The 27997-nt window shown below is 64.5% G+C and overlaps 3 protein-coding genes across 5 annotated transcripts; 2 read left to right on the top strand and 1 right to left on the bottom strand.

Annotated features, from left to right (window-relative positions):
• The first annotated feature begins 2 nt into the window (after positions 1-2).
• On the top strand, positions 3-12394 carry LLGL1 (LLGL scribble cell polarity complex component 1). 3 transcript variants are annotated; one of them, XM_063171638.1, is made up of 23 exons: positions 3-98; positions 2527-2624; positions 4789-4870; positions 4953-5068; positions 5450-5608; positions 5691-5853; positions 6587-6722; positions 6815-6869; positions 6952-7109; positions 7190-7407; positions 7503-7570; positions 7872-8025; positions 8421-8525; positions 8712-9004; positions 9076-9229; positions 9307-9460; positions 9537-9820; positions 10026-10290; positions 10386-10500; positions 10604-10698; positions 10807-10930; positions 11003-11082; positions 11268-12390. In XM_063171638.1, exons 1-22 carry the CDS (start codon positions 18-20, stop codon positions 11079-11081), a joined length of 3156 nt encoding a protein of 1051 aa, XP_063027708.1. In that variant the 5' UTR covers positions 3-17; the 3' UTR covers position 11082; positions 11268-12390. The 3 variants fall into 3 exon arrangements, with proteins under 3 accessions (XP_063027708.1, XP_063027707.1, XP_063027710.1); XM_063171637.1 differs by having other exon boundaries at positions 18-98; positions 4953-5083; positions 11268-12394; XM_063171640.1 differs by having other exon boundaries at positions 22-98; positions 2527-2653; positions 4953-5083; positions 11268-12391.
• A 152-nt stretch (positions 12395-12546) lies between these two features.
• On the bottom strand, positions 12547-22678 carry FLII (FLII actin remodeling protein). Its single transcript, XM_063171636.1, has 30 exons — positions 22566-22678; positions 21115-21225; positions 20027-20098; positions 19820-19900; positions 19419-19504; positions 19108-19269; positions 18910-19013; positions 18644-18819; positions 18407-18564; positions 18232-18316; positions 17808-17955; positions 17559-17692; positions 17235-17447; positions 16975-17154; positions 16819-16901; positions 16665-16739; positions 16365-16448; positions 16128-16299; positions 15941-16045; positions 15545-15736; positions 15154-15342; positions 14924-15063; positions 14584-14809; positions 14244-14398; positions 14076-14136; positions 13874-14002; positions 13688-13794; positions 13459-13564; positions 13309-13374; positions 12547-13150 (listed from the first exon to the last, which is right to left on the bottom strand). Exons 1-30 carry the CDS (start codon positions 22626-22628, stop codon positions 13016-13018), a joined length of 3798 nt encoding a protein of 1265 aa, XP_063027706.1. The 5' UTR covers positions 22629-22678; the 3' UTR covers positions 12547-13015.
• A 636-nt stretch (positions 22679-23314) lies between these two features.
• On the top strand, positions 23315-27385 carry MIEF2 (mitochondrial elongation factor 2). Its single transcript, XM_063171635.1, has 3 exons — positions 23315-23489; positions 23918-24095; positions 25089-27385. The coding sequence occupies exons 1-3, from the start codon at positions 23322-23324 to the stop codon at positions 26132-26134; spliced, it is 1392 nt and encodes a 463-aa protein (XP_063027705.1). The 5' UTR covers positions 23315-23321; the 3' UTR covers positions 26135-27385.
• Positions 27386-27997: the final 612 nt, after the last annotated feature.

Below are 27997 nucleotides of genomic sequence, written 5' to 3'. Positions count from 1 at the left end.
CCGCCGCCGGCCCAACCATGATGAAGTTTCGGTTCCGGCGGCAGGGTGCCGACCCGCACCGCGACCGCCTCCGCCACGACCTCTTCGCCTTCAGCAAGGTGCGTCTGGGGCGAGCGGGGGGCGCGGCGGTGGATCCCGGGGGGGCGGCTACCACCGGGGGGTACCGGGCAGGGTGCGGCGAGCGGGCAGCCCCCGGTATCGCGGGGCTCTGGTGCCCCGGCGGGATGCTGCCCGCGGGGAGGCGAGCGGCGTGCGGGGCACCGCCCCCCGGGACCGGCTGAAGCCCCGGGGGAGCCGCGCACCGGGACCTCCCCGCTCCCGGGGAAGGGACACGCAGAAAGGGCAGGGATCGCTCCTCCCGGGGGATCCCGGGACGGGCTGCTGGGCCGCCCCGGCAGGATGCACCCCCGGGGTGGGCACCGGGAGCCCCGGGAGCGGGATGCGCACCGGGGGCTGCGCTCCTCCCCGTGCGGTGCGGGGGGCACTCCGGGAGAGGATGCGACCCCCTCGGCAGCGCGACATCCCCGCCCCCAGCCCCTCCTGGGGGGTTCCCCGCAGCGCCCCGGTTCCCGCACTGCCCCTGTCCCGTGGCTTCCCCCAGGCCTCGCTCACGGGCGTTTTGGGGTGACCCCTGGTCCCGCACCCTGTCTGGCCTTGGAGCATCCCTGGCTGCATCCCCCATGAGAGGCTCACCCCGGTCTCCCCAGGGCTGGGATATTGGGGGGCTGGACCCCCTGTGGCAGCTGGAAGGGCTGTGGCAATGACTCCCTGGGCTTTTGGGGTTCCCCGGCTCCCCAAAAGTGTGTCTGTATGGGGACATGAGAGGTCAGCGCTTGCCCCCTCCTCCCTCCGAGTTTTCCCGCTTACCCCCCATCTGGGGCGGGAGAGACCCCCAGGCTCATCAAACAACCCTGGAGCGACCCCCACACCCCCTTGGGTGCCAGACCCTTCCCTCGGGGCGCCCTGTGCCAGCGGGTGCCCACCTGGCACTTGGTGCACTTTGTCCAGGAAGCCTTGGGACCATTCTGCTGCCGTGGCCGCGGGGCATGAGACCACCGGCAGCTCCCCTGGCTGTGCCCAGCCCGTGTCCATCAGTCTGTCCATCCCGGCGCTGCTGTGGGGTGCCCCGGAGCGCCCCCCGGGCTGTCCCGCAGCGGGACGGGGCTGCGGAGTCGCGGTGTGCGGTGCTGAGGGGTCAGAGCCAGCTCCCGGCACAGCCCCGAGCCCCAGCTCGCTGCCCTGGTGAGGGTCTGGCCGGGGTGCGAGGCTCAGCCCAGGCAGAGCCCCCCGTTTTTGGGGCGCTCAGTGCCCCGGCCGGGTCCTGCCCGAAGGGATGCCCAGGGTGGGATGTGCTGGGGGGAGGCTGAGCCCCTCTGCGGCCGTCCCAGCCCTGGGGCCGCCGGCTGCCCACCTGCCTCCCATTAAGGGTTGTTTTTCCTCCCGAGCTCCAGATCTGCCTGGGATTTGCTGTAATTTGGCCGGGAGCGCGCCTTGGCCGGCCGGCACAGCCTGCCGGATGCGGGCGGGAGCGGGGGCTGCGGCCGGGGGGCTCAGCCGGGTCCCCCTTTGGGGCTGGCAGCGCTGGGGAACCGCGCCAGCGCTTTTTGGGGAGACTTTGCCGGTGTCACCGTGTTGGTTTCTGGCCTAAAGCATCGCCGTGCTGTCCCTGTGCTGCTGTCCCAGCTCCGTGCATCCCGGGGGGATTCACCGTGACCCTGCGTGGGTCGGCACCCACGAGCATCCCCTTCCTCGCCCCCCGGACGTGTTGGGACCCCCTTGGATGTGCCGGGACGCCTGGGACGGGCTGGGGACGCTCTCACGCTGCTGAAGGTGTCCCTTGGGAGGGCAGCCGAGCCGGGGTGACAGCGGTGCCGCCGGCGGGTGCGGAAAGCAGCCCCGCTCGGATGGCCCAGACAAAGGGAGCGGGTCAGGATCCGGCCAGGCTGGCTCCGGATCGTCCGATCGCGCCCAGGCTGCTCAGCCCGGCTGCCCTGGGGAGCCCCGCGCTCCCCGCACCGCGGCCCGGCCCGCTGGGCGCCCCCCGCGTCCCCCCGCTGCCCGGGCAGCCCCTCCCGGCCCGGCGGGCCCGGGCACGTCCCGCGGCCCGCACTTCCTTGGGAAGGTGCCCCCGGGCCACGCGCGGCTCCGGCGGGTCCCGCTCGCCTGGTTCTGCCGCCCGGCCATGTCGCACCGGGGTCCCGCTCGCCTCTCCTGGGGTGTCCTCACCGCGGGGGTGTAGAGCAGGGGGTCCCATCCCCAAAGTGCTGCCGGGCGGTGGGACGGGTCAAGGTCAGAGCTACCCCGGCCCGTGGTGCGGCTGCTGGGCTGGGTTTTGGGGTGAGGGGGGATGTCCCCTCTCCTCAAAGCCCTCCTTGGTGGCGCTGGGGACAGCGCAGCATCTTTGTGATCCCCCATCGCAGAGGTGATGCTCAGGCTGGTGTGGGATCGGGGGTGAGGGTGGCTGTGGAAGGTTTGGGGGTGTCAGAGGTGGGGGATCCCGCTCTGACCTGCCTGTCCCCATGGCAGACGGTGGAGCACGGCTTCCCCAGCCAGCCCAGCGCCCTGGCCTACGACCCGGTCCTGCGAGTGATGGCCATCGGCACCAAGGCGGGAGCCGTCAAGCTGTATCCTTTTCCTCCCTCGTGAGCAGGAGGTAAGGAGCTCCCGGCCCCTCCTGCCTGTCCCCATCCCGGAGAACGCTTGGAGACGTGGCTGCGCTGCTTCTGGCCCATCCGGCAGCCCCCACTCGGCTGCCGTCCCTCCCTGCGTCCAGCTGTGCTGCAGCTGGGCCGGCCGGCGAGGGGGCGGCTGCAGGAAACCCCCACCGAGCCCAAAACACCGGGGCAAGAAAAAAGAGGCTCGGGGGCATCCCAATGGGGTCCTTCCCGCTGTTACCCCGCTCATCCCGGGGGGCTCCTGTCCATCCTCATCCCCGCAGCCCTCGGGGAGGGGGCAGCGGGGCTCTGACCGGCCGGGGCTGCGGCGGGCGCGGAGCCCGCTGCGGGTGGGGGGCCGAAGCGGGGGACGCCGAGCGGGGCCGGCCGGGCTTTGTTGGCGGCAGCGTGCAGGGAGACTTCAGAGGGCTCTGCTGGCGGGCGGCCAGCGCTGGATGCGGGCCGTGCTCGGGGGGCCCCGCGCCGCAGGAATGCGGGCTGGGGGCGGCCGCGGGGTCGGGGCGTGGGGGCGGCCGCGCTCCCCCTCCCCCAGGCCGGCGGCTCGCAGCCTCCCGAGCACAAAGATGGCGTGTTTTGTTCTGCCGGGGCCAGCCCGGGTGCCAGCCCGGCCGCGACGTCGCCGGCCGCCCCGCTCGCCCGCCCGGCCCGCGGGGCCGGTCCCAGCTGAGCCCCCCCGGCACGGCGGGGATGCGGCTCTGGGGGGCTGCGGCGCTCCGAGCATCCTCTGCGGGGATGGTTTCGGGGTGGTACCCAGCGTGGTGCCCCGGCCCTGCTCTGGCTGCCTCCAAAAAGATGCTTCTGGAGGCTGGCCGTGCCGGGGAAGCCGGGGCCGGGCGAGGCAGCAGCCGGAGCTGGCCTGACTGGCGTTACTGGTTAGCGGGGGCACCCCTGGGTGCTCCCCGGCCGGGCTGGGCGGATCTGAGTGCTGGCAGCCCGGCACTGAGGGGCAGCCGGCGCCTGGGGGGGCAGCTGGGGGTCCCTGTGCTTGGACCCCCGTCCCACATGCTGGTGACACTGATGTGCCCAAGCCACTTGCCCTGTGGGCTCTCAGCCCGTGGCACTCATTTGGGTGGGGAAAGACCCCAGAATGAGCAAGGATGGGTGGCATCCCCCATGCGTGTAGCACCAAGAGCCCCCTGCGCGCTCCCTGCTTCATTCCCATGCCCTGTTCCCTGCTGTCCCCAAACTCCGTGGCTGTCCCCTGGCTCTGCCGGCTCTGCTGTGCCCAGCACTGCCAGACAGCTCCTGCCTGTCGGGCCGGGCAGAGCCGCCGGGCTGGTTCCCCGTGCCCAGGGCACCAGAAGGCAGCCAGGGGCAGGGACTGCCAGCACACAGCTCGGCCAGAGGGGCTGCACAGTGCGCTGGGGACACCGGGCTGGGGGCAGCGGTGGGTCTGGGGGTGCCAGGGATGCCAGGCTGGGCTGCTCCATTCAGTCTGCCACCGTTCCTGCCGTGGCTCCTGCTGCCGTTCCTGCCGAGCGGCGTCGCCGAAGGAGCCGGGACCAGTCGGGTGAGTGCGGCTGTGCCGGCGCATACCGAGCCCCACCCCGCCGCCGGTGCGTGCCGGGGCTGCCGGCGCCTCTCGCACACCCAGCCCAGCTGGGAGCGCTGGCCGCAGCCTGACCTGGGACAGCCCGGCTGGAGGGGTTGGTGGAGCCCAGCCTGACCTGGGACAGCCCGGCTGGAGGGGTTGGTGGAGCCCAGGCTGACCTGAGACAGCCCGGCTGGAGGGGTTGGTGGAGCCCAGGCTGACCTGGGACAGCCCGGCTGGAGGGGTTGGTGGATCCCAGGCTGACCTGGGACAGCCCGGCTGGAGGGGTTGGTGGAGCCCAGCCTGACCTGCTGTGTCCCAGCTGGAGGTGCTTGGTGGATTCCGGGCTGATTCAGAGCGTCCTGGTGGGAGTTGGAGCTCCCCGGATGGGGATGGTGGTGCCGAGGCCTGCTCTGGCATGAGGTACAGCCAGGGATGCTCTGCCCTGGCTCTCCTGGGGACAGGGGGCTGAGCTGATGTTTGCAGGCAGAACTGTGACCTGAGGGAATTCAGAGGGTCCTGATTTTGCTGGGGAAGGGGTGGACGGCTCTTCCCTCGTTGTTTCTTTGACGGCCCCCCCAGATATGGCGCACCGGGTGTGGAGCTGACAGGCCTGCACAAGGAGACAGCCACTGTCACCCAGCTGCACTTCCTTCCCGGCCAGGTACGTGGGTGTCCCTTTGGGGGGAACCTGGCAGCAGCCCCCCAGCACCTCACACACCCCTCTATGCCCCCTCCATCCCCAGGGCTGGCTCCTGTCGCTGCTGGACGACAACACGCTGCACCTGTGGGAGGTGTGCCACAAGGAGGGCTGCTCGCACCTGGAGGAGACGCGCAGCTTCGGCCTCCCGGGGCGCCCAGGGTCCGCCGGCGCTAAGTACTTGCCCGGGGCTCGGAGCCGCTCCCCGCGGGGCTGCGGCGGCGCCGGTGCCGGCCGGGAACGGCGCGGGGGAGCTGCCGGGGCGGGGGGGTGGCCAAGGTCCCTCTCCACGGTGGTGTTTGGGTGTTTTCCCCACTGATCTCAGCTGAGATGCTGAGTGCAGGGAACAGCTCTGGATTGTCATGGTGCTGGCAGGGCCCAGCCGGGGGTGATTAATGGCTGTAATGGCACTGAGGCTGTCCTTGCCCTTGTCCTCCTGCACTCGGGGAGATGGGAATGGAGGGATGGAGCAGGGCAGGTCTGGGGCCTCTGACACTCCCCCAGACCCAACCTAGTGCTGAGGCAGCCCCTGTTCCCCCACAGCTGCTCCCCTGGCATCACACGGGTGACAGTGGTGCTGCCCATGGCTGCTGGTGCCATGGTCTGCCTGGGCACTGAGGGCGGTGCCGTGTACTTTGTCACGCTGCCCACCCTGACGCTGCTGGAGGACAAAACCCTCTTCCCAGATGAGATCCTGCAGAGGTGAGAGCCCTGCAGGCCCCATTCCCCTGCATCCCCAGCACCCCCAGCCCATCTCTGACCCCCTGTGCCTGTCCCCCCGCAGTGTCCCCGACGATTATCGCTGCGGGAAGGCGCTGGGGCCCGTGGAGTCCATCCAGGAGCACCCACGCAATGGCAGCCAGCTCCTCATCGGCTACAGCCGGGGGCTGCTGGTGCTCTGGGAGCAGAGCACTCGTGCTGTCCTGCATCTCTTCCTGGGCAACCAGGTACTGGGGCTGGGAGGCCGTGGCCCTTGGTGTGTGTGTCCCCATCCATGTGGGGCCGTGGCCCTGTGTCTGTGTGTCCCCATCCACGTGAGGCTGGTGGGGCTGTGTGTGTGTGTCCCCATCCATGTGGGGCTGGTGGGGCTGTGTGTATGTGTGTGTCCCCATCCACGTGGGGCTGGTGGGGCTGTGTGTGTGTCCCCATCCACATGGGGCTGGTGGGGCTGTGTGTGTGTGTGTCCCCATCCATGTGGGGCTGGTGGGGCTGTGTGTGTGTGTGTCCCCATCCACGTGGGGTGGTGGGGCTGTGTGTGTGTGTCCCCATCCACGTGGGGCTGGTGGGGCTGTGTGTGCGTGTCCCCATCCATGTGGGGCTGGTGGGGCTGTGTGTGTGTGTGTGTCCCCATCCACGTGGGGCTGTGTGCGTGTCCCCATCCACGTGGGGCTGGTGGGGCTGTGTGTGTGTGTCCCCATCCATGTGGGGCTGGTGGGGCTGTATGTGTGTGTGTCCCCATCCACATGGGGCTGGTGGGGCTGTGTGTGTGTGTGTCCCCACCCACGTGGGGCTGTGTGTGTGTGTGTCCCCATCCACGTGGGGCTGTGTGTGTGTGTGTGTGTGTGTGTCCCCATCCACGTGGGGCTGGTGGGGCTGTGTGTGTGTCCCCATCCACGTGGGGCTGGTGGGGCTGTGTGTGTGTCCCCACCCACGTGCTGAGCCCCCCGTGTGGCCCCGCAGCAGCTGGAGAGCCTGGCCTGGGAGCAGAGCGGTTCGAGCATCGTCAGCTCCCACAGCGACGGCGGCTACATGGTGTGGGCAGCGAGCGGCACCGGCCTGAGGACACAGCAGCCTGTCATGTCCACCATCCCCTACGGTACAGGATGGGTCTGGGGGGCTCTGGGGATGGGAGGTGATCCTCCCCCCCATATCCCAGTGCTACAGCCAGTGTTGGTGTGTTTGTTTCAGGGCCGTTCCCTTGCAAAGCCATCAGCAAAATCCTCTGGCGAACCTGCGAGTCAGGGTAGGTGGGTGGGCTGGGCGTGGGAGGCACAGGGGGCACTTGGGGGTGCAGGGTCTGATGGCAGCTGCTTCGTCCCACCCAGGAACCCCTTCATCATCTTCAGTGGGGGGATGCCACGGGCCAGCTACGGTGACAGGCACTGTGTCAGCGTTCTGCAGGGCCAGACCCTGGCCACGCTCGACTTCACCTCCCGCGTCATTGACTTCTTCACTGTGCAGAGCGCGGAGGTGCCCGAGGGAGGTACGTCCTGCCAGGCCACCCGGGCAGCGGGTGGTGGTGTGGGGGCCTCCACGTGCAGCAGCCATCTCCCCCCTCCCCAGGCTTTGAGAACCCCCGAGCCCTCGTGGTGCTAGTGGAGGAGGAGCTGGTGGCCATCGACCTGCAGACGCCGGGCTGGCCCACCATCCCTGCCCCGTACCTGGCACCTCTGCACTCCTCTGCCATCACCTGCTCCTGCCATGTCTCCAACGTGCCCCTCAAGCTCTGGGAGAGGATCGTCAGCGTGGGGGAGCAGCAGAGCCCCCGGCAATCCTCTGCGGTCAGTGATGGGGATGGTGGGGAGGGTCCTGCTGAGCCCTTCCAGCATTCCAAGGCTTCATTCCTTCCTCCATCCCCTCTCCATCCCTCCTCCAGGCTTGGCCCATTGATGGGGGGAAGAACTTGGCCCAGGAGCCCACACAGAGGGGGCTTCTCCTCACTGGGTGAGTGGGCTGGCAGCAGGGAGGGGGCCTGGGAAACCCAAAATGAGGGGAGGACACATCCACACCTGTTTCTGCAGTGGGGGAGATTAATGGCTCTAATTGCTAATTTATTATGGTGGTGGTGGCATCCACTCCCTTCTTTCGGGTGGCCTGCCCCTTGTTGTTCTGGCTGGGCACGAGTGTGTCGCCCGCTGCGCTGTCCCCGTGTCCCCCCCTCTGGCACGGTGGCTGCCAGCACACAGGCAGCTCTTGTTAGCCGGGCAGATGTTGGGGCCCGCGCTGACAGGACCCCCCCTCGCAGGCACGAGGACGGCACGGTGCGGTTCTGGGACGCCTCGGGGGTCTCCCTGAAGCCCCTCTACAAGCTGGGCACCGCCAACATCTTCCAGACAGACTGTGAGCACAACGACAGCCTCAACCAGGCGGGCGAGGAGGAGTGGCCTCCGTTCCGCAAGGTGAGGTGCCCTGGGCAGGGTGACGCTGCCGTGGACGCAGCACCCTGCAGGCTCTGCCAGCACTGGAGGGGGCAAAGCCAGAGCTGGGCACGGGGGATGCACCTGCTGGAGCCATCCCGGCTGCGCCCCGGGGACGTGTCCCCCGGCTCAGGGCACAGCTGCGGTGTGACGCACTGTGGGGACACAAGGGACACTTGTTCCATGGCCCCCGTCCATGGGTCTGCCCCAGCATGGGGGACAGGGACGGGGGGTGCGTGGGGACAGACTTTCCCTGGGCGTGATGCCCGGAGTGGCCCGTGTGCCACAGCTGGTGGAGGGACGTGGGGGTGCAGGGGGGGCTGTGCCACAGCTGTGTGCAGGGTCCTGGCTGTCCCTTGAGCTGTCCCCTCCCGCAGGTGGGCTGCTTTGATCCCTACAGCGATGACCCGCGCCTGGGCGTGCAGAAGATCGCGCTCTGCAAGTACACGGCCAAGATGGTGGTGGCTGGCACGGCGGGGCAGGTGAGGTGGCAAGGACAGAGCAGGGGCTTCCGCATTGGGGACCCACAGCATGGGGGGCTACAGACCCTAGAGACCCCCATGATTGTCCTTGAAGGGCTCCTAGCCTGGGTTTAGCCCCCGATGTGCAGCAGGGTGGCTGGCTGGGGGAAGTCCAGCGTGTCCCCCTGTCTGTGTTTGCCCCTACAGGTGCTGGTGATGGAGCTGAGCGACGAGAAGTCGGAGCACGCGGTCAGCGTGGCCACGGTGGACCTGCTGCAGGACCGTGAGGGCTTCACTTGGAAGGGCCATGACCGGCTGGCCCCCCGGAACGGGCCCCTCCACTTTCCCCCCGGCTTCCAGCCCAGCGTGCTGGTGCAGTGCGTGCCCCCCGCCGCCGTCACCGCCGTCACCCTGCACTCCGAGTGGAACCTCGTGGCCTTCGGCACCAGCCACGGCTTCGGGCTCTTCGACTACTACCGGCGCAACCCCGTGCTGGCCAGGTATGGGGGCACCTCGGTGCTGGGGACCCCTGGATGGCATCGTGGGTGCTGAGCAGCCTCGGTGCCCACAGGTGTACGCTGCACCCCAACGACTCTCTGGCCATGGAGGGGCCCCTGTCCCGCGTGAAGTCCCTCAAGAAGTCCCTGCGCCAGTCCTTCCGCCGCATCCGCAAGAGCCGCGTGTCGGGCAAGAAGAGGCTCAACGCCAGCAGCCCCTCCAGCAAGGTGGGCAGGGAGTGGGGGCCGCCGTGGCAGCTCCCCGTCCCCACCCGGCAGAGAGTTACCCCGTGTCCCCTCCCCAGGTGCAGGAGGCCAACGCGCAGCTGGCGGAGCAGGCGGGTCCCCCCGAGGTGGAGATGACGCCGGTGCAGCGGCGGATCGAGCCGCGCTCGGCCGATGATTCGCTTTCGGGGGTCGTGCGGTGCCTCTACTTTGCTGACACCTTCCTCCGTGACGGTGAGACCCCCTCCCTGCCTCCCTACCCAGGCTGGCTGTGTGGACAGGGGGCTCTGACACTGCTCCACTCCCACAGCCGCCCACCACGGCCCCACGATGTGGGCAGGGACCAACTCGGGCTCGGTGTTCGCCTACGCCCTGGAGGTGCCGTCGCAGGAGAAGTTCTCGGAGCGGGCGGTGGAGGCCGTGCTGGGGAAGGAGATCCAGCTGATGCACCGGGCGCCCGTGGTGGCCATTGCGGTGCTGGACGGGCGGGGGAACCCCCTGCCCGAGCCCTACGAGGTGTCTCGGGACCTGGCCAAGGCCCCCGACATGCAGGGCAGCCACTCCATGCTCATCTCCTCCGAGGAGCAGTTCAAGGTGAGTGTGGGGCTCAGTGTCCCGCTGTGGTAGAGATGGCACACAAAATGTCCCTTGTCCTCATCACGCAGAGACTGGAGGTGACCAGTCAGGTTTTGGGGGCACTCCTGTGCCTGTTTTAGGGTGGTGAATCCAAGGGGAAGCTGCCCCCCTAAACCCTGCAGGTTCCTGCTCTCCCCTGAGCCCAGCTCCTCCGGCCCCCCAGGTGTTCACGCTGCCCAAAGTGAGTGCCAAGACCAAGTTCAAGCTGACAGCACACGAGGGCTGCCGGGTGAGGAAGGTGGCCCTGGTGAGCCTGGCCAGCGCTGGCTCCGAGGAGAGGCTGGAGAACTGCCTGGCCTGTCTCACCAACCTGGGGGACATCCACATCTTCACCGTGCCCAGCCTGCGGCCCCAGGTCCACTACAGCTGCATCCGCAAGGAGGACATCAGCGGCATCGCCTCCTGTGTCTTCACCAAGCACGGCCAAGGTGAGGACACCAGGTGACGTCTGTGTTGATGGGATGTTGACCTCACCTGCAGCCCTGTGGGGGATGCCTGAGGCTCGTTGTTGTCCCCCCCGTAGGTTTCTACCTAATTTCACCATCCGAGTTCGAGCGCTTCTCACTGAGCGCCAGGAATGTGACAGAGCCACTGTGCCGGCTGGAGGTGGCCCGGCTCCAGGACACCTCCTGCCTCAGGTGGGCTGTCTCGGGGGCGTGGGGGGCTTTGCAGTGGTGGAACCCCTGTACACCCACCCCATAGCGCTGGTTCTGGCCATAACTTCTCCCTGTTTCCTTCCAGCAACAGCTCAGCCGTGACACCGAAGCTGCCGCAGGCGAACGGCACCCACGTCCCCCGCAGCTCCGAGGGCCAGCACTCGCCCTCGGACAGTGACCGTGAGTGACCACCCTGTCCCTGCACTCACACCCTGTCCCACAGCCCCGCTCCAAGCCTGGCTCTGTGTCCTGGCTGTCCCCAATCCCTCCTGTCCCCTGACTCCCCAGGGTCCCCTGAGGAGCACCCGGCCGCCTTCTCGCCTGGCCCCATCGACTCCCCCAACAGCAGCCTGGAGACCCCGCTGGACACCACCGGGGACATCACCGTGGAGGAAGTGAAGGATTTCCTGGCGTGAGTGGGGTGGGAATGGGGTGAACGGTGCTGAGGGGCCGTGGCAGTGCCTCTCACCCTGCTCTGCCCCAGGTCCTCGGAGGAAGCAGAGCAGAACCTGAGGAACACCAGCGAGGACGAGGCCCGGCCCACGGGGATCCTCATCAAGTGAGGTCTGTGAGGGGCTGGAGGTCCCTGGGGTGGGATTTGGAGCTGGGACCCCAGCACAGTGCCCTGGCTTTGTGATCCACCGTGGGAGGATGGAGTTGTGATCCCTGGGGCTTGCAGAGGAGGGGAGCAGGGGATCAGCCTGTCCTGATCCCCACCCATTCCTGCTGAGGATCCGCCTCTCCCACAGGCATCGCCGGCCTCCCTGCCCCATCTCAGTGCTCGGATTCCCGGGATGCGCGACTCGACTGGACCCCCCGCCCCCTCCCCATGTAACGTAGACTGGCTCCTCTCTAACATCTGCACCCCGGCTCCGGCACTCCCCACACCCCCTGCCCGGCCCCAGCGCCGTGGGGCACAAACTCTTCCCGGGGAAGATCAGTTCCTTTTTTATACACGGTCGAGTGTCACTGTCCCCTGCTCCAGAGCCCCCTTCCTGGGGGATGCTGCTGCTTCCCCGGCTCCACGGGGAGGGCTGGGGCTTGTGGACCCCCCCTTGTGTCCCCTGGTTTTGGTCCCTTGGGGCAGTGGGGGGCCAGAAGCCCCCGGGCACGGCCCCCCGTTCCCTGGTCTGTGTTTACATGCCCGGCTCCCTGCAGTTTACAGCCCCGTTCCCTGCCTGCCAGGAGGCTCTGGCTGCTGCACAGGGACTGTCCCCCTCCAGGGGAGCCCAGCGGGGACCCCCTGGCTCCCAGGTGGGCAGCAGAGGCCTTGAGCAGCCCGAGGAGGGGCACGCTGGGGGGTCACAGGTGGCCTTTTTCTCTTTGTGGCTTCTCCAAGGGCTATTCTCCAGGCTGGGCTCTGTGCCTGCTGCTCCTTTCTGACACTAATTCCTGCCACGGGGTGGGTTTGGGATGGGATCACGCTGTGGAATCACACACGGGCTCCTGCTCCTGGTCCATGTTGGTGCTGGGAGGGGGCAGAGGAGTTACCCCAGCCCCCTCCTGCCCCAGGCTGGGCTGCCCCACCCTGGGGGTCTCACTGTGCCAAATCCCCCCTGGGCTCCGAGCCTGGCCTCATCCTCCTGGGGGGCTGTGGTGACACAGGTGGCTGTGGGCCAGCTCTGTCCCCTGGCCCATGGTGGCTGTTCCCACGGGGCTCAGCTGCCCCTGCCCCTCTCTTTGGGGAGCTGTGGCCCCCCCAGGCTCCCTTGTGGTACGTGTGTGGCTGGGGGGGTTCGGGCTCGGTTGCTGCCGGCCGAGGCTGGGGCTGTAGCGTCCCTGGTAGAACTCCCCCACCCCAACCTCATCTTTTTTTTTTTTTTTTTTTTTTTTTGGTAAGATGAATTTAGCATTGTTTAGTTATTAAAAATACTGGTTTTTAATATTGAAAATAAAGCATTTAATATCAGCTGCCTGGGCTACAGGTGTTTGCTGAGCCTCAGAGGCAGGTGAGAGCTGAGCTGCAGAGGAGCAAGATCAGGGTTGGAGGTGACCCCATTTGGGAGTGAGTCAGAGCCTGGGACAGGGTCGAGGTGAGAAGTACAGCCTTTATTGATATGATCCAGATGGGCTGATCCCTGCTGGGGGTCCATCCCCCAGGACAGCAGGGACCAGCTGTAAGGCCCAGGGCTCAGAGCCCCTCACTCCCCCCTGTTCTCCTTAGCAAAGCATCCTCCCACCCAAACTGGGAGTCACTCCCGTCCCCCAGCCACGGGGGGAGCTCGGCACTGGTTTGGGGCAGCAGCAGCATCCCCAAGCAGGGTGTGACAGGAGCCCGCAGCACCCCGTATGCCCCCCAGGAAGGGCAGGGGCTGAGCTCGGCCCTGTGCTGGGAGAGGCGGGGACAGAGGGACAGCCCCAGTGATCCCCCTGGCCCCGGCTCGGGGGAGGCAGCTCCAGGCTGAGCCTGGCGGTGGCGGCAGCGCGGGTGCTGGGCTGGCTGTGCCAGGGGGGCCGTGCCAGGGGGGCCCTGCCCAGGCACCAGGTGCCCCCCACCTTAGGTGGGCGGCTTGCGGAACATGCTCCAGGCGTGGAAGCAGCGGGTGAAGGGCCAGGGCTCGTTGCCTTTCCGCACCAGCCGGAGCTTGCGGGGATGGGTGGGGTCCTTGGAGCGCATGTGCTGGATGTAGACCTGGGGCAGAGCATTGCCGTGGGGTCCTGGCCTTCACCCACCTCTGGGGTTGGTATTCCCCAGCCCAGAGCTCTGCAGCACCCAGGTCAGGGCCCGAGGGGAGATGGAAGTGCCCAAATCCTCCCCCACACAGTCCCAGGATGGAGGGAGGGTCTTACCTGGCACGCCTTGAGGCTCAGCTTGATCTCCACCTGGCTGGTCTGGGTGCCCACCCACATGTAGACCTGCAGAAAGGATCAGCAGCTGGGCTCAGCCCACAGAGCCCCTGGAATTTCTGGGCCCAGGAGAGCCTCATGCCCCCAGCTCACCTCCCGCCCATTGTCCAGCAGCATGATGTCATCATCAGCCAGGTCATCCTGGCAGAAATCTGAGCACTTTTCTGACACGGAGAAATAACCTTTCTCATTGGAGCACCTGCGGGGAGATGGACAGGGACAGCATCAGGCATGAGTTTGTTAGGACTCGGCTCATGCAGATGGAGCAGCTGTTCTGGCTGGTTGGTTCCCAAAGGGGATGGGCTGTGAGGCCAGTGCCCACCTGAAGAGCCGTGAGTGCTTCATGTAGTCAGCATCTTCATCGTAGGGCTTTTGGCCCCCAATGCCCACCCAGAAGAAGTTCTCAGGTTCTTCTCCCTCGTTGATGACCTGAAAGGGCAGGAACAGGGCTGAGTGTGGCCTGGGTGGTCACTGTCACCCAGGTAAGGTGGTACTGAGCCCTGCTCACCTGTTTGCTGTAGGAGTCATCAAACATGTGGTTCATGATGTCCTCAGCCAGCTTGGCCTCGTCGGGGTCAGCTGCCCGGCCCACCCAGGTGTAGACAATGCCCTGGTTGTCCGTGCTCTCAAAAGGCACCTGGGGGACAGTGGGGTCAGGGCTGCCCAGAGGGGCAGGAGGGCCCCCAGGCAGCCCTGAGGGTGCTCAGTACCTTGAGGATGAAGCAGAACTCGGAGTTGAGCAGAGCAGCGTCCGTGTTGATCTGGATGCACCTGGAGATTGGAGCCCCCAAGGCACAAATCAGGGAGAGCTGGCAGCTGTGCCCACCAGCAGGTATCCCAGGTGGATGTGGCACCCCTGGGGGCTGCCTGGCACTGACCTGGTGCAGAGGGCCCCGCCGTTGGTGCGGATGTGGTACAGGCTGGGCTGGGGGGTGCTGACCCTGTCCTTCCTCTTGCCCCGGTGGATCACAAACCTCCTCTTGAAGTGTGAGAGGAACTTGGGGTTCTCCTGCTGCTGGGTCATGCGCACCACCTGCACAGGGATGGGGGTCAGAAGGGGCATTGGGACTTCCCTAACAGCTCCAAGCCCCAGCTGCATCCCCCTGCCAGCTCTCATCTCTGCTGCTGTCCCCTGCCTCAGCCTGAGGGGCAGAGAGGGGATGGAGAAGAAGAGAGGCAAAGCTGGGGCACCCCTGTGTCACCCCCAAACTGTGTCACCTCCAGCTTGCCACGGAAGTGACTCTCAAACTTCTTCTGGAGGCTGAAGGTGAAGGTGAGCCAGCCCATGTTGGAGGCCTCCCGGCCCTGCCAGAAGTAGACGATGCACTGGGAGTCTTCCTCGGGCTGCTTCTCCTCCTCTTCTTCCTCACCCTCCTCTTCCCCTTTGCCTTCACCCTTCTTCTTTTTCTCCTCATCCTCCTCGTACTCCACTGGCACCCAGTACCTGAGGGTGGGAACAGGGAGTGATGTGAGGGATGGGACAGTCAGGAGGACTGGGCAGGGACGTTGGGGACAAGGTGGTCCAGCAGCCCCTGAGAGGGGACAAACCAGCTGTCACCTGCACAGGAAGACGTAGCAGTCATGGGTGTGGAAGTGGCCAAACTCCTCCTCGGGCAGGCGAGTGAATTTCTTGCCCTCCAGCACGAAGCCCTCCATGCCATCCAGATCCTCGTTCCACTCCTCCATCAGCTGCTCTGCCTGCGGCCCCACGAGCTGCGTCAGCCCCCAGCCCCTCCATCATCACCCAGCCCCACACCATGGGGGATCCATGGGGGTGCCCAGCCCTACCTCGCTGAGGGGCATGGGGGGCTGGCGGGGGAGGAAGAGCGCGGTGAGGTCGGCCTTCATCTGGTCCTTCTTCTCGGCGTCCTTGCGCACCTTGCCGGCCAGGCCCCCGTCCTGCAGCACGGTCTCGGCGTTCCGGGTGTAATCCACGCGCAGCACGTCATCCCAGTTCTTGAACTTGGACTTGAACACCTGCAGCACACAATCACTAAGGCTGGGAAAGACCTCCAAGATCATCGAGTCCAACCTGTGACCCATCCCCACCTCATCAACCAGGCAGAGAACTGGGTGCCACATCCAGTCGCTCAGGTGTAAATTGGGGAGCACGTAACAGACCCTCGGCCTCAGCCCCCTCCCAGGCACCCAGCACCCATCTGAGGGGTCCGTGCCCCACCTGGCACTCGGTGCCCTCCAGGTTCCTGGTGACCATGGCGTGCTTGGGCCGGTGCAGCATGGTGCACAGCTCCTGGCTCAGCTTCAGCGCCGCCGCCCGCACCAGCCGCGAGGATTTCCTCCCGATCCAGATGAAGACGTCGGACCAGCAGTCCAGGATGTACACACTCTTGGTGTCCAGCAGGCTCTGCAGCTGAGGGCACCACAGGGGACAGGGGTCAGGCACCTGCAGGCTTTCCCAGCTGGAAATCACCCTGCCTGCTCCCAGCAGAGCAGAGCATCCCCCAGCCAGGCGCTGCTGGCTGAACCTCCCTCTCCCAGGGCACGGCTGGAGGCACAAGGGGCATGGAACCTGTCCCACTGGTCAGACTGGGAGAACCTCCCCGCCCCATCCTACCAGGCGCATCTCTGGCATCAGATCAGCCTTCAGCCTCTTCTTGTGCTCCACAGAGAGCTTGTAGTTGATCTGGGGAAGCTCCAGGTAGCCCAGACCGAGGCCAACCTTCAGAGAGGATGGGGACAGAGGTAAGGGGGGGCTGCAGGACCTCCGCAGGGCTGGTGGCCCTATGGATGCAGCTCCCCACCTTGTACAGCTTGGGCTTGTGGGGCTGGAAGTCATCAGGGACACAGGGTCGGATCTCCTCGGGCTGTCCCCCCAGCACCTCCCAGAATTCGGGGGTCTCCTGGCCCTGGGTGAGCAGTGTGATCTCGGCCTTGCCCTTCCGCTCGTTCTTGTTGATCTTCTCAGCGAAGAGCCTGCAGTGGGAGCAGGTGAGATGGCAGCTGGGCTCCCCACACCCCAGCACCCCCACCAGCCCTACCTGGCCTTGGTGGTGCTGCTCAGTGTGGCCTGGCTGCCACGCCACACCAGGAGGTCGAGGCCGTGGTCCAGGAGGAAAACAAACCTGGTGGAGAGAGGTGAGAGGAGTCAGGAGAGAATGGGGTGTGCTGAGCATCCTCCCCATCCTGGGGGTCCCTGCAGGGCACCAAGGAGGGTTGGAACCCATATTTTTGTAGAAAGGTGCTGGCATAGCTCATTTGCACCACAGAACTGCAGCTATAATGTCTCAGGTGGATCCTGCTAAACATCCTAAAGGTCCCTCTGTCCCCTGGCCACTCACCGGGGGTCCAGCGATGTCCCTTTCAGTGCCACTGGCTCCAGCTTGACATTCTTCTTCCCATAGACACGGTAGAGCCTGGGGAAGGGACAGCCATGGTGGGACATGGGGCACTGCCTGCCCCACACATCCCCCCAGCCCCTGTCCCCAGCTGTACCTGGTGACATACTGCGTGTCCTCAACGGTGAAGAAACCGCTGGCCGTGCCACCCTCGATGTAGGAGATGTCATTGTCAAAGACCTGGGGGCAGGGAAGGGGTGAGGGTGGGACAGGAGGGGTTGGGGGCTACAGGGGAGCTGGGGATTGGGCTCACCTGAAGGAACTCCTCACTCTCATCCCCCATCTCCTCCCGGATGCTGCGGCACTCAGCCCCCAGGTAGTTGCGGAGGTTGACGGCGTGGATGGCTGAACAGGCCTTCTTGTCCAGTGTGGCCTCCTGCCCGATCCAGTAGTAGATCTCCCAGTTCAGGGACCCATTCTCATCCAGGAAGGTCTGGGAAGGACAGGGTGTGAGATGGGATGGCTGCAGCTCCAGGCAGGGGATACAGGAGACCCTTGGTCCTGCCTGGGTACCTTGAGCACGATGTAGCAGTCGGCTTCGTAGAACTTGCCGTGGAAAGCCTCATCCACCAGCGTGGGCACAAAGTTCTCAATCTGCCAGACACAGAGGCCAGGCAGCTGCCCCACATCCTCACTGAAGAACTCTGAGTAATCCAGCTGGGGCTTCTCCAGGCCCTGGTCCCAGCGCCGCGTCTTCAGGTCTGGCGCCTTGGCCTCCCCACTCTCCTGTGGAACAGGAACGGGTCAAATTAGAGACAACCACAACCCTGCTGGCACCCAAGGTAGGCCAGCGACATTGTGATGCTCTCAGGTCCCCTCTCCCACCCCAGACCCTACCTCTATCTTCTTATTCTTCTCCTGGGCCACATCCGACATCCCCTTCAGCACCTGCTTGGCCTGGTCATCCTGAGCAGAGTCCTTGCGCCGCCGCAGCCGCATCTTGCGGGCCAGCGGGTCCTTGGTGCTGCTCCCTGGGGACACAGGGACAGGGTGAGAGGGGCACCCTGTGGAGCAGGGCTGGCTGCCCAGGCTCTGCCAGGGCCGTGCCCAGGCAGGGGCTGCGTGCCCCCCTCCCTGCAGGTGTACCCGCAGCAGCAGCAGCGACGGTGGCGGGGGAGGCGCCGGCCAGGCGGAGCTGGTTCTGCAGGGAGAAGTCGATGTTGTACCACTCCGAGGAGCGATCCGCCGGCTTCGGGGGCATCACCAGGCTGGGGTTCTCTCGCACGTCCAGGATCTGCAGGGAGGGCACAGAGACCTCGGTGAAGTACCTGCTCACAGGGACATTGGAGTGTGGCATGGGATGGAGATCTCCGGAGCACTCCAGGCTTCGGTGAGATGAGGGGATGTGGGGGAGCTCCACGGCCTGCCTGGGCTGAACCATGGGGCAGATTGCAGGGACTGAGCTCCCCTGCCCTCACCTCATCCAGCCCACCCTACAACCCTGGGGTCCCAGGGGGGTGCTGGGGCTGTGGTGGAGCCAGCCCAAGGCAGAAAGGTTCTGGGTGCTCACCTCCAAATCCGTCAGGAAGTGGATGGCCTCTGGCAGGGTCACCAGGCGGTTCTTGTTCAGCACCAACTTCCTCAGCTTGGAGCACCTGTGGGACAGTGATGATGGTGACCCGTGACCACACAACCTCTGTGGTCCCCTCCTGGGGACACAGCAGACCCAGCTGTGTGTTCCTTACCTGCACAGGCTCTCAGGGATGAGCTCCAGGTTGTTGTTGGCTGCCATGAACTCTTCAAGGTTGGTGAGCTTGCCAATGCCCGAGGGGATCCCATCAAAGTCCAGCTTGTTGGAGTTCAGGTACATCTTCTTCAGCTTGGTCAGCTTACAGATGGCCGACTGGGGAAGGGGGAGATGGTGGCGTGAGGGAGAACCATGGAACCACGAGCAGGGGTGGCACTCAAGGGCAGGGACGTACAGGTAAGGAGGTGAGCTGGTTGCGGGACAGGTTGAGGGTCTCCAGCTGGGTCCACTGGTCGATGCAGAGGGACAGCTCTGTGATCTGGTTGCTGCTGAGGTTGAGGCGCCGCAGGCTGCCCAGGGTGTAGAGACACTCGGGGACACGGCTGAGGTCATTGCAGGACAGGTCCACATCTGGGGAAAGAAGGGGGGTGACACCACCAGCCAGACCAACACTGGGGCTGGGAGAGCCCCTGGAGGGCTCTGTGGGTGCCCCAGCCCTACCTGCCAGGTTCACCAGGGCCTCCAGGCTGGTGGGCAGGTTGCTCTGCGTGCGCTGGGTGTTGCGCAGGTGCAGGGTCTGCAGGGCTGTCATGGCTGGCAGCTGCCTGAGGAGCAGGGAGAGCCAGAGGGCACAGAGAGAGTCAGGATGTGCCAGGAGCCTCGGTGCCAGCCCTGGCAGCCTGGGGAGCGGGGCTGTACCGGAGCTGGGCGTGCAGCAGGGGGTTGTTGTTGAGGATGAGGGTCTGCAGGTGCACCAGGCGCCTCATCTGCGGTGGGAGACTCTCCAGCTTGTTGTCACTCAGGTCCAGGTACAGCAGGTCCGTCAGGTTGATGAAGAGCTGGTTGGGGATGGTGTCGATGCTGCAGGGATATGGGGAAATTCAGGAGGGCCTAGGACCAGCACACCAGCCCTGAGTCTCCCTCCTGCAGAGAGCAGGACACAGAGCAAAGTGACCAGTGGAGGTGGCCACGGCCAGGAAGGGGAGGTGGTCACTCTAGCCTGGACTCACCTGTTGTGGCCAAGGTTAAGGACCAGCATGTTCTTGGCATTCTCCAGCTCCCTGGGACACTCTGTGAGCTGGTTGTAGCTCAGGTCCTGGGAAAATGGGAGCACAAAGTCACTGTCACCCCCAGCCACCACCACCACCCAAACCTCAGGACTGGGGGGCATCTCCAGGGGCACAGCAGCAGCTGGACCAGCACACAGGGAACCCAGGGAGCCCATCCATGGCATCAGCCTTTAAAGGAGGCATGGCCACAGGGTCACCCTGCTGACAGCCAGCTGCCCTGGAGCTCAGCCATGGGCTTGGGGCTGGTGCTCACAAGGAGCACAAGGGGCCACCAAGGTGCAGGAATGGGACCCAGGAGTCTGAGCTGGCTCCTGCATCAGCTGAGGAGACTGTGCACCCACCAGCACTGAGAGGTCATCCAGCTGGAAGATGTCATCAGGGACTCCTGAGTTCTTCAGGCTGTTTGCACGAGCCACAATTGCCTGCAAAGGGGAGAGGGGCAGGAATGCAGCTGCCTGCTGAGCCCTCAGGGTGCCCAGGTGTGATCTTTGTGTGCCCTCAGACCCCAGAGGTGCCTGGGGACCCCTGAGGAAGGGGGGGACACTCACCCGGAGGCAAGGCAGGCCGGAGAGCTCCCCATGGAGTGTGGTGAGGCTGTTGTGGCTCACAGAGAGGTGTTCCTGCAGGGAAGGCCCAGACAAGCCCCAGTGAGCAGAGAGAGGAGCTGGGGCTGTGCAGGGCAAGGGTTGAGCTCCTAGATTGATGGGGAGGCTCTTCCATCCCAGGAGAGCTGGGGACTTGTGAAGCCCTGTCACACACAGGGCTGCTGGCACACTCCCAGTCCCAAACTGGTTGGTGGCCCAGCGTGCCTGTGCTGCCTCCACATCCCTCAGCCCTGCTGTGGGGCTTGGGGTGCTCTGGGATGCCCAGAGCTGGCCCCCACAGTCCCTGTGCACGCAGATCCCAGTCCCTGGAAGTGCCTCTCACTGGGAGCAGGCAGCCGTGGGCACTGCTGGGGTGGGAGGAATTTCCCTGGGGAAATGTTTTGCTCTGAGCATCACAGCCCGGCTGTTGCCTGCTCAGGAACACAAGGCACTGGCAGGCCGTGGGTGGGATGCCAGGATTTCAGTCTTGCTGTGGCCCCCGAGCGCCTGGCAGGGCTGGCAGGGCTGGCACTGAGGGATTCCCTGCACCTGGCACAGGGATGGGGACTCCTGGCAGCGTTCAAAGCCCTGAGTTTGTGTGGAACTGACAGGAGGAGGTCCCTGATGTGCTGTGGACACCACCAAAGCCAAGCTGAGCCACAACTCCACCAAGGGCCTGGTTGAACCACCCAAAAACCAAAGCCAGCTCCTGCTTTTTATATACTTCAGCAAAGGAGAAGGAAAAAAAGCCCCAAAAGCCTTGATTGTCCCCATTGTAACCATCACCCTTCCCTTCTGCTACAGGGTAGAGGATCTAAGCATGCTTTTTAATCTGGTTTTCTAGGAAAACAAGGTGAAACTGAGTCCAAGGCCACGCCAACCCCACTCCTGACAGCTCCTGCATCCCATTTCAACCACACACTCAGTAGCTCAGTGCTATTATTAGACATGAGCATCTGCTGCTGAGCCACGAGGCTGGCAGGGATCCTGTGGGATCCTACAGCCCCAGCAGGACAGGGGAGCCCCGTTCCAGCCCAAACCACGGGGCTCACCAGCTTCTGGAGGGCAGCGAGCTCCTCGGGCAGGTAGCAGAGCCCCGTGCGGTTCAGCTTCAGCCAGCGCAGGCTCGTCATGGCCTTCACGTGCTCCGGGAAGTACCCGCCCTGCAGGGAGAGGAGGAGGAGGGTGAGGAACTGTCCCTCGGGATGAGGACCTGGGGACCTCAGTCTGACTGAGGCTCTCTGGTCATGGGAGGTTTGGGATTGAGCAGTGCTATGGGACTGGGAAGTGGGGGGTTGTGATGACCCAGTCACGAGGGATGGGGAGATGTGGGGATTGGGATCAAGCTGTCCCATGAAACTGGGAATTAGAGGGCTGGGATCACCCAGTCCTAGGGGATCGGGAGCTGGCAGATGGGAATCGATCATTCCGAGGGGATTGGGAGCTGGGGGTCATGGAGATCCAGTCCTATGGGATTGGGAGCTGGGATTGCCCAGTCCTATGGGATCGCCCGGTCCTATGTGATTGGGAGCTGGAATCACCCAGTTCTATGGGAATGGGAGCTAGGACTGCCGAGTCCTATGGGATCGGGAGCCAGGATCACCCAGTCCTAGGGGAATCGGAGCTGGCAGATGGGAATCAATCCTTCCTAGGGGATTGGGAGCTGGGGGCTATGGAGACCCAGTCCTATGGGAAGGGGAACTGGGATCGCCCAGTCCTATGGGATCGGGAGCTGAGACAGCCCAGTCCTGTGGGATCGGGAGCCGGGATCGCCCAGTCCTGTGGGATCGGGAGCCGGGATCGCCCAGTCCTGTGGGATTGGGAGCTGAGACAGCCCATTCCTATGGGATCGGGAGCTGAGACAGCCCATTCCTATGGGATCGGGAGCTGGGATCGCCCAGTCCTGTGGGATCGGGAGCTGGGATCGCCCAGTCCTGTGGGATCGGGAGCTGAGACAGCCCAGTCCTGTGGGATCGGGAGCCGGGATCGCCCAGTCCTGTGGGATCGGGAGCCGGGATCGCCCAGTCCTGTGGGATTGGGAGCTGAGACAGCCCATTCCTATGGGATCGGGAGCTGAGACAGCCCATTCCTATGGGATCGGGAGCTGGGATCGCCCAGTCCTGTGGGATCGGGAGCTGGGATCGCCCAGTCCTGTGGGATCGGGAGCTGAGACCGCCCAGTCCTGTGGGATCGGGAGCCGGGATCGCCCAGTCCTGTGGGATCGCCCAGTCCTATGGGATCGGGAGCTGGAGGCTCGGCGATCACCGGTCTCTCCGGGACCCCGTGGACTGGGGGCCGGGTTGCTCAACCACAGCGGTTTGATAGGGGTCAGGGATCCCCCGACCCGGGTCGGGACTGGGACTGCCCCGGGTCACCCACCCCGGGCGGGGCCGGGCCCGGGATTCCCCCGCCCTGGGGGCCGAGCCAGGCCTGACAGCCCCGCGGGGCGCGGTCCCGCCGGGGCGCTGTGTGCCGGGCGTGCCCCGCACCCTCTCCCCCGCACCTTGAAGTCGTTGCCGCTGAGATCGACGCCGCGGACGAAGGGCAGGACGCCGGTGGCCGCCATGGCGGAAGGGCGGAGGGGGGACCCTGAGGCGGCGCCGCGCCCGGTCAGGCCCCGCCCCTGTCAGGCCCCGCCCCCCCCCCCCGCCCCGGCCGTGACGCACGCGGGAAATGGGCGGGGCCGGGCGCTACTTCCGCGCGCTGGTGGGCGGGGCCGCGCTGCCCGCGCCCCCATTGGCTGGGGCCGCGCCGGGGGCGCGCGGTGAGTGCGGCGCGGGGGCGCGCGCGGGCGGGCAGCGCCGGGCCCGGGCAGGTCCCGGTGCCCCCCTCGGTCCCCCCCTCGGTCAGTGGGGTCGGGGGGGCTCCCTTCCCGCGGTACCGCCCCGGTGCCCCGCGAGGCTTTGCGGTAGGGCTGGGTGAGGAGCGGGTGACCCTTTCCCGGCGTGTCCGGTCCTTCTCCGGGCTGCCCCTTCCTCCCCGGGGGTGCCCGTTCCCTGGGGTGTCCCTTCCTCCCCTGGCGCGTCCCTTGCCCGGTGTGTCCCTCCCCGATGTGTCCCTTCTCCCCCCGGTGTGTCGCTCCCCCGGGTGACCCTTGCCCTCTGCCCGCACCCAGCCGTCCCGGCCGCGGCGGGAGCCTTTATCCCGGAGGAGAGCGGAGCAGCGGAACCCGTTGTTCCCCAAAGCCCGCGGCTGCGCCCGTCCCGGGGTGCCAGCTCCCCCAGCCCGGGGTGACCCTCCCGTTCTCCGCAGGGTGACCATGGCGGCGTTTTGGCAGCAGCGGGGCCGGCGGCAGGAGAGCGGCGGGCTGGGCAGCGTCCTGGACGGGCTGGGCAGCGTGTTCGATGTGCTGCTGGCCAATGCCAGGCTGGTGCTGGGCGTCAGCGGCGCCGCCGTGCTGGCCATCGCCACGCTGGCCGTCAAGAGGGTAAGGCTGGGATGGGCATCAGGGCACCAGAAAGGTGCCCAGGAGAGCTGGGTTGGCCCCAGTGTGCCCCAAATCTCCAGGTTTGCTCCTGAGATGGTTCCTTGCATACGGCACAAATGGCACCGGTGCTGGCAGCAGTGCCGGGAGTATGGAGCTGCATGTATCCCTCTTTGTCTGGAGCATTTGGGATATGCTTTCCCATCCCAAAAGGGACTTAAGTTGTATTTAGGTGTCTGTTTTCCATGTAAAACCTGCACAAAGACAATGTCCACATTTGTGGCTCCCCCCCAAACTGGGCCTTTTTCTGAGCAGAATCCTTGAGTAGGGCTGTCCCTCCCATGTGTGTGCTCCAGAGGGGCTGTTGTCACCCATAAATCATGGAAAACAAAGACAACAACTTGTCCTCTTGGGTTTTTTATTCCCTCCAGCTGATCGACCGAGCCACCAGCCCTCGGGATGAGGGTGATCCCAAAGCTGAGCAGAAATCCCTGGAGGACAGCTGGCAGGACTTGGCATTGATCAAGACAACACCAAAACCCGCCAAGAAGCAGAGGAGGGAAGACCTCAGCGAGCCCCTGCTGTCTCCAGCCCAGCCCGTGGTGCCAGGTGAGGCTCTGGTGCCCGGGCAGGAGGATCACCTTGCTGTGCTCCTGCTTGGGTGGCCCTGCCAGAGCTCTGTGTTATTTTTATCTCGGTGTCCGGAAAGCCGACCCCACTGAGCCTGCCCTCCTGGGAGGCTCCCGAGCCTCAGCCCCTTTTTAGGCAATGCCTGTGGAAACAGGATCTCAGCAGGACCTGTGGTGACACCAGGGTGTCCTGGCAGGGCTGTTGGGGGTTGTTTCCTCTGGCTGTGCTCGTTTTCTGGGTCAGCTGTGCCTGCAGGAAGGTGTGCTCGGGAGCTGCTGCAGACAAAGGCTGCTTTGTCCAGCTGCCCGTGGAGATGGCGTTTGTCCAAGTGGGAAACTGGCCCAGCTGGGTCCAGGGCATGTCCTGAGATAATGGCCCCAGAGCAGGACTGTGTGTAGGATCCTCGTGTGAGGAGGTGGAGGGGCAGGCACTGATCCCTCTGATGATCAGTGACAGGACATGAGGGAACTGCAGGAGCTGTGTCAGGGAGGGTCAGGTTGGGTATTAGGAAAAGGTTCTTCCCCCAGAGGGTGTTTGGGCACTGCCCAGGCTCCCCAGGGAATGGGCACAGCCCCAAGGCTGCCACAGCTCCAGGAGTGTTTGGACAACACTCTCAGGGGCAGGGTGGGGTTGTTGGGGTGTCTGTGCAGGGCCAGGAGCTGGACTGTGGGTGATTTTCATGGGTCCTTTCCCACTCAGCACATTCTGTGATTCTCTGACTGTGGCAGCAGGTCCCTTGCCTGGCTGCCATCCCTGGCTGAGGAGTGAGGCTGGGAACAGCCAGGGTTTGGGGTTGGTTTGGGCTCTGCATGGCTGAGAAGTGTTCTTAACATCAGTGGGCTCAATGGGGGCTCATGGTGAGGTCAGTGTCACCTCCAGAGGGGTGGGCTGAGAGCCGGGCACCCACCTTGTGCTGCTGAGGGTTTCAGGTGATGTGCTCAGAGCTGTGACTTCTCCTTTCCCTCCCCACAGATCCCAGGGGCCCCTCTGCCCCTCTGGGGGCTCCTCAGGTGCAGTCCAGCCCGCTGCGCTGCCTCACGCTGCAGGAGAAGCTCCTCTCACACAGCAGCCAGCTGGCCGTGCCCGAGTTCCAAGTGTCCCTTGTCCCACAGCTGGCCAGGAGCATCTGCAGCCAACTGCAGAACTTCCTGAGGAGCAAATTCCCAGAGCTGCCCTTCGGCCGCCTGTCCCTCAGCGGGGCCCTGCTCGATGGCCTCGAGGTGCTGGCAGCTGACCACGTCCACCTCATGCTGCCGCTGCTCCTCGACTCCGGGCTCTGGAGCCTCATCCCAGGGGAGGACACCGTGGTGAGGAACCCCCAGTACTGGATGATCAAGAGGATCGACCTGGGCTATTTCCCTCGTGGGTGCAGCCCCTGGGACAGGTTCATGGTGGGCAGGTACCTGTCCTCCAGCGTGCTCAACGAGACCCTCCACAAGCTGCTGGTGGCCTCCATCAACTGGCCTGCCATCGGTGGCCTGCTGGGCTGTGCCATCCACCCCGTGGTGGCCTCCCGGGAGCTGAAGCTGGAAGTCAAACACGATCAGGTTGATCTGAGCATCACCCTCTTGCCAGTGGTGGAAATGGAGGACAAGGTTCTTCTGGCTGTTCCTCCTGAAGGACCGGTGGAAAACCTGTGGCTGGAGAGCTTTTACAGGGCGGAGGTGTCGAGGCTGAAGGAGCTGGATGCTGCTGACTCCGGGGCTCGGCAGCTCTGCCTGCGCATCCTCAGCGGCGTCTGCAAGAGGCAGCCCAGGCTGCACAAGCTGGGGGGCAGCCCCCTGAGCCACCTCATCCTGCAGCTCAGTGACACCACCTCGGACTGGGCACAGGAGAGCCTTGCTGACAGGTTCCAGCAGGTGCTCGAGGAGCTGGTGGCTTCCCTGGAGAAAGGAGTCCTGCCTTGCTATTTCAACCCCAAAATCAACCTGTTCTCGGGGCTCTTGGAAGAGGAAATTGATGGGATGGGCTTTGTGCTCTACAGGGCCATAACTGAGCCAGAGGTCCTGCTGAAGTGACTGGAGTGTTGGGAGCTCCTGAATGTGGGGTGTTGCTCCCCTGCCTGCTGCTCCCTGCTGTGAGGGCTGTGATGCTTCTAGTTGACTAGTCAGTAAGAGGCAAAGTTCTTGCACTTTATGAGGAAAAAAACCCACGTTTCCTGTGTGAATAAAATGTGCCTGAGCAGAGGTGGGTGCTGGCAGAAGGAGCCTTTGGCTCAGAGGCTCTGCTGAGCCCAGGGTGAGGGCAGCCCACACCACACACGTGAGTTCCTCTGCTGGGAGCCCCGTGAAGCATGTTTGGGCTCTGGCTCCAGTGTCCTCTGCCTGCCCCAGCTGGCAGGTTCCCCTCAGGCTCTGGGAGCAGCCCCTTCCTGCTGCTGTGTCCTGCTGACCCCTCAGGTGCCATGTCCTGGGTTGGTCCTGTCACCAGCAGCCTGTGTGGCCTCACTGTGCCAGCACTCAGGACAGGGGGGAGCCTCACCCACCTGCAGGGTTTTGCCAATCCAAAATAAGCCCTGTGGGTGGTACAGCCATAGCAAATGGGGGTTTATTCCTTGGAGACTCTTCCAGCTGCCAGAAAGGGTGAGCTCAGCCCTACCTCTCTGTTCTGACAGTGTTGATGCTGCCCCAAAGAAGGGGCCCTTGTCCCATGCAGTGTTTGGCTGGAAGATGTCCTGAAAAATCGCTGCTGGCTCTGGGGAAGCTCCTGGTTTCAGCTGGAGGCTGTTTGCCCTCCCCAGTGGGTGGGTGGCTGCCAGTGTCTGTCTGCAGGTACCTGTCCCCTCCCAGTCTGTCTGGTCACCTTTTCACACATGTAATGCTGCTGTCTTGAGGTCCTTTTTCCCTGGAGCACCCTGGAATGGGGTGGGGAAGCAGGGCAGGAATGATGTTGTGAGCAGACTGCTTGCAAGAACTGAAGTGGTTTATGCTTTTTATTAAGAAGATATATTTTGGTTGGGTATTTTGTTGGTTTTTTTTTCTTTTCCTTTGAGTGGCTGCTAGTAGGGTTTGGTCTGGCTCTAGTCCCAGAGAAAAGCAATTTATTCTTGTATTTAATGGGAAGAGCTGGTTTTGCTCGTGGGTGGAGCTGGAGAAATCCTGTGGACTTCACTGTGAGCAGCTGTTGTGGTTTAGTTTTCTTTACAGCTACCATCTTGTTTATGGGAGGAAAAAAACCTGCTTTTCCTCCCAGTCTGACAATTCCTTTGTTCCTCCAAACCACTTCCCAGGTGTTAGTGATGAGAATAAACCTTCCCTGTGCACACTGGTTCTCTGCTGTCAGCTCTGCTTTGTCTCCTTTCCCCTGCTAAGGGTTGAAGTGACTCCTCAGCTGTGTGGCCTTCCTGGGAACGACCTAGGGCATGTCCTGGAGAGCTTGGTGATGGTTAGATCCCATCCTGCACAGTCTTCCTCATCCTCCTCCTCCTCTTCCAAAGCCCTGGACCCACAGAGTGCCTGGCTGCAGTGTGGGAGCTGTCTGGACACTGAGCTTGTACCACTTACAGGGCTCAGCTGAGCATTGCCCAGGCTGAGACTCCTAAAGCTGCTCCTGGCTGATCCAGCAGCAAGGTTTAACCTCTCCCTGTGTCCTGCACAGCTGCTGCCATTCCAAGGTGTCTGGCCAGGCTGCTGCCCTGCCTTGGCTCAGTGACTGCATTCCAAACCTTGTCATGTTGGTATTTCAGCCCAGGGTATTTTTAGGCCACGGCTGTTGATGGTGGGAGTGAGGGCTACAGGGAAATGCAACCCAAATTCTCCTGGCTGTCTGCATGGATTGAGGCCTGACAGCAATGGACTGCTGCAGGGGTTCAGGCTCTCTTTCAGAGCTGTGGACTCTGCTTCCAGCTGCCCTCCAAGAGCTCCAGCCCATCCCCTCAGTGC

This window comes from Melospiza melodia, chromosome 18 (assembly GCF_035770615.1).
Source record: "Melospiza melodia melodia isolate bMelMel2 chromosome 18, bMelMel2.pri, whole genome shotgun sequence".
Classification (NCBI taxonomy): domain Eukaryota; kingdom Metazoa; phylum Chordata; class Aves; order Passeriformes; family Passerellidae; genus Melospiza; species Melospiza melodia.
The sequence above is the reverse complement of the archived record's forward strand: the minus strand, read 5'-3'. Positions and strand labels throughout refer to the sequence as shown.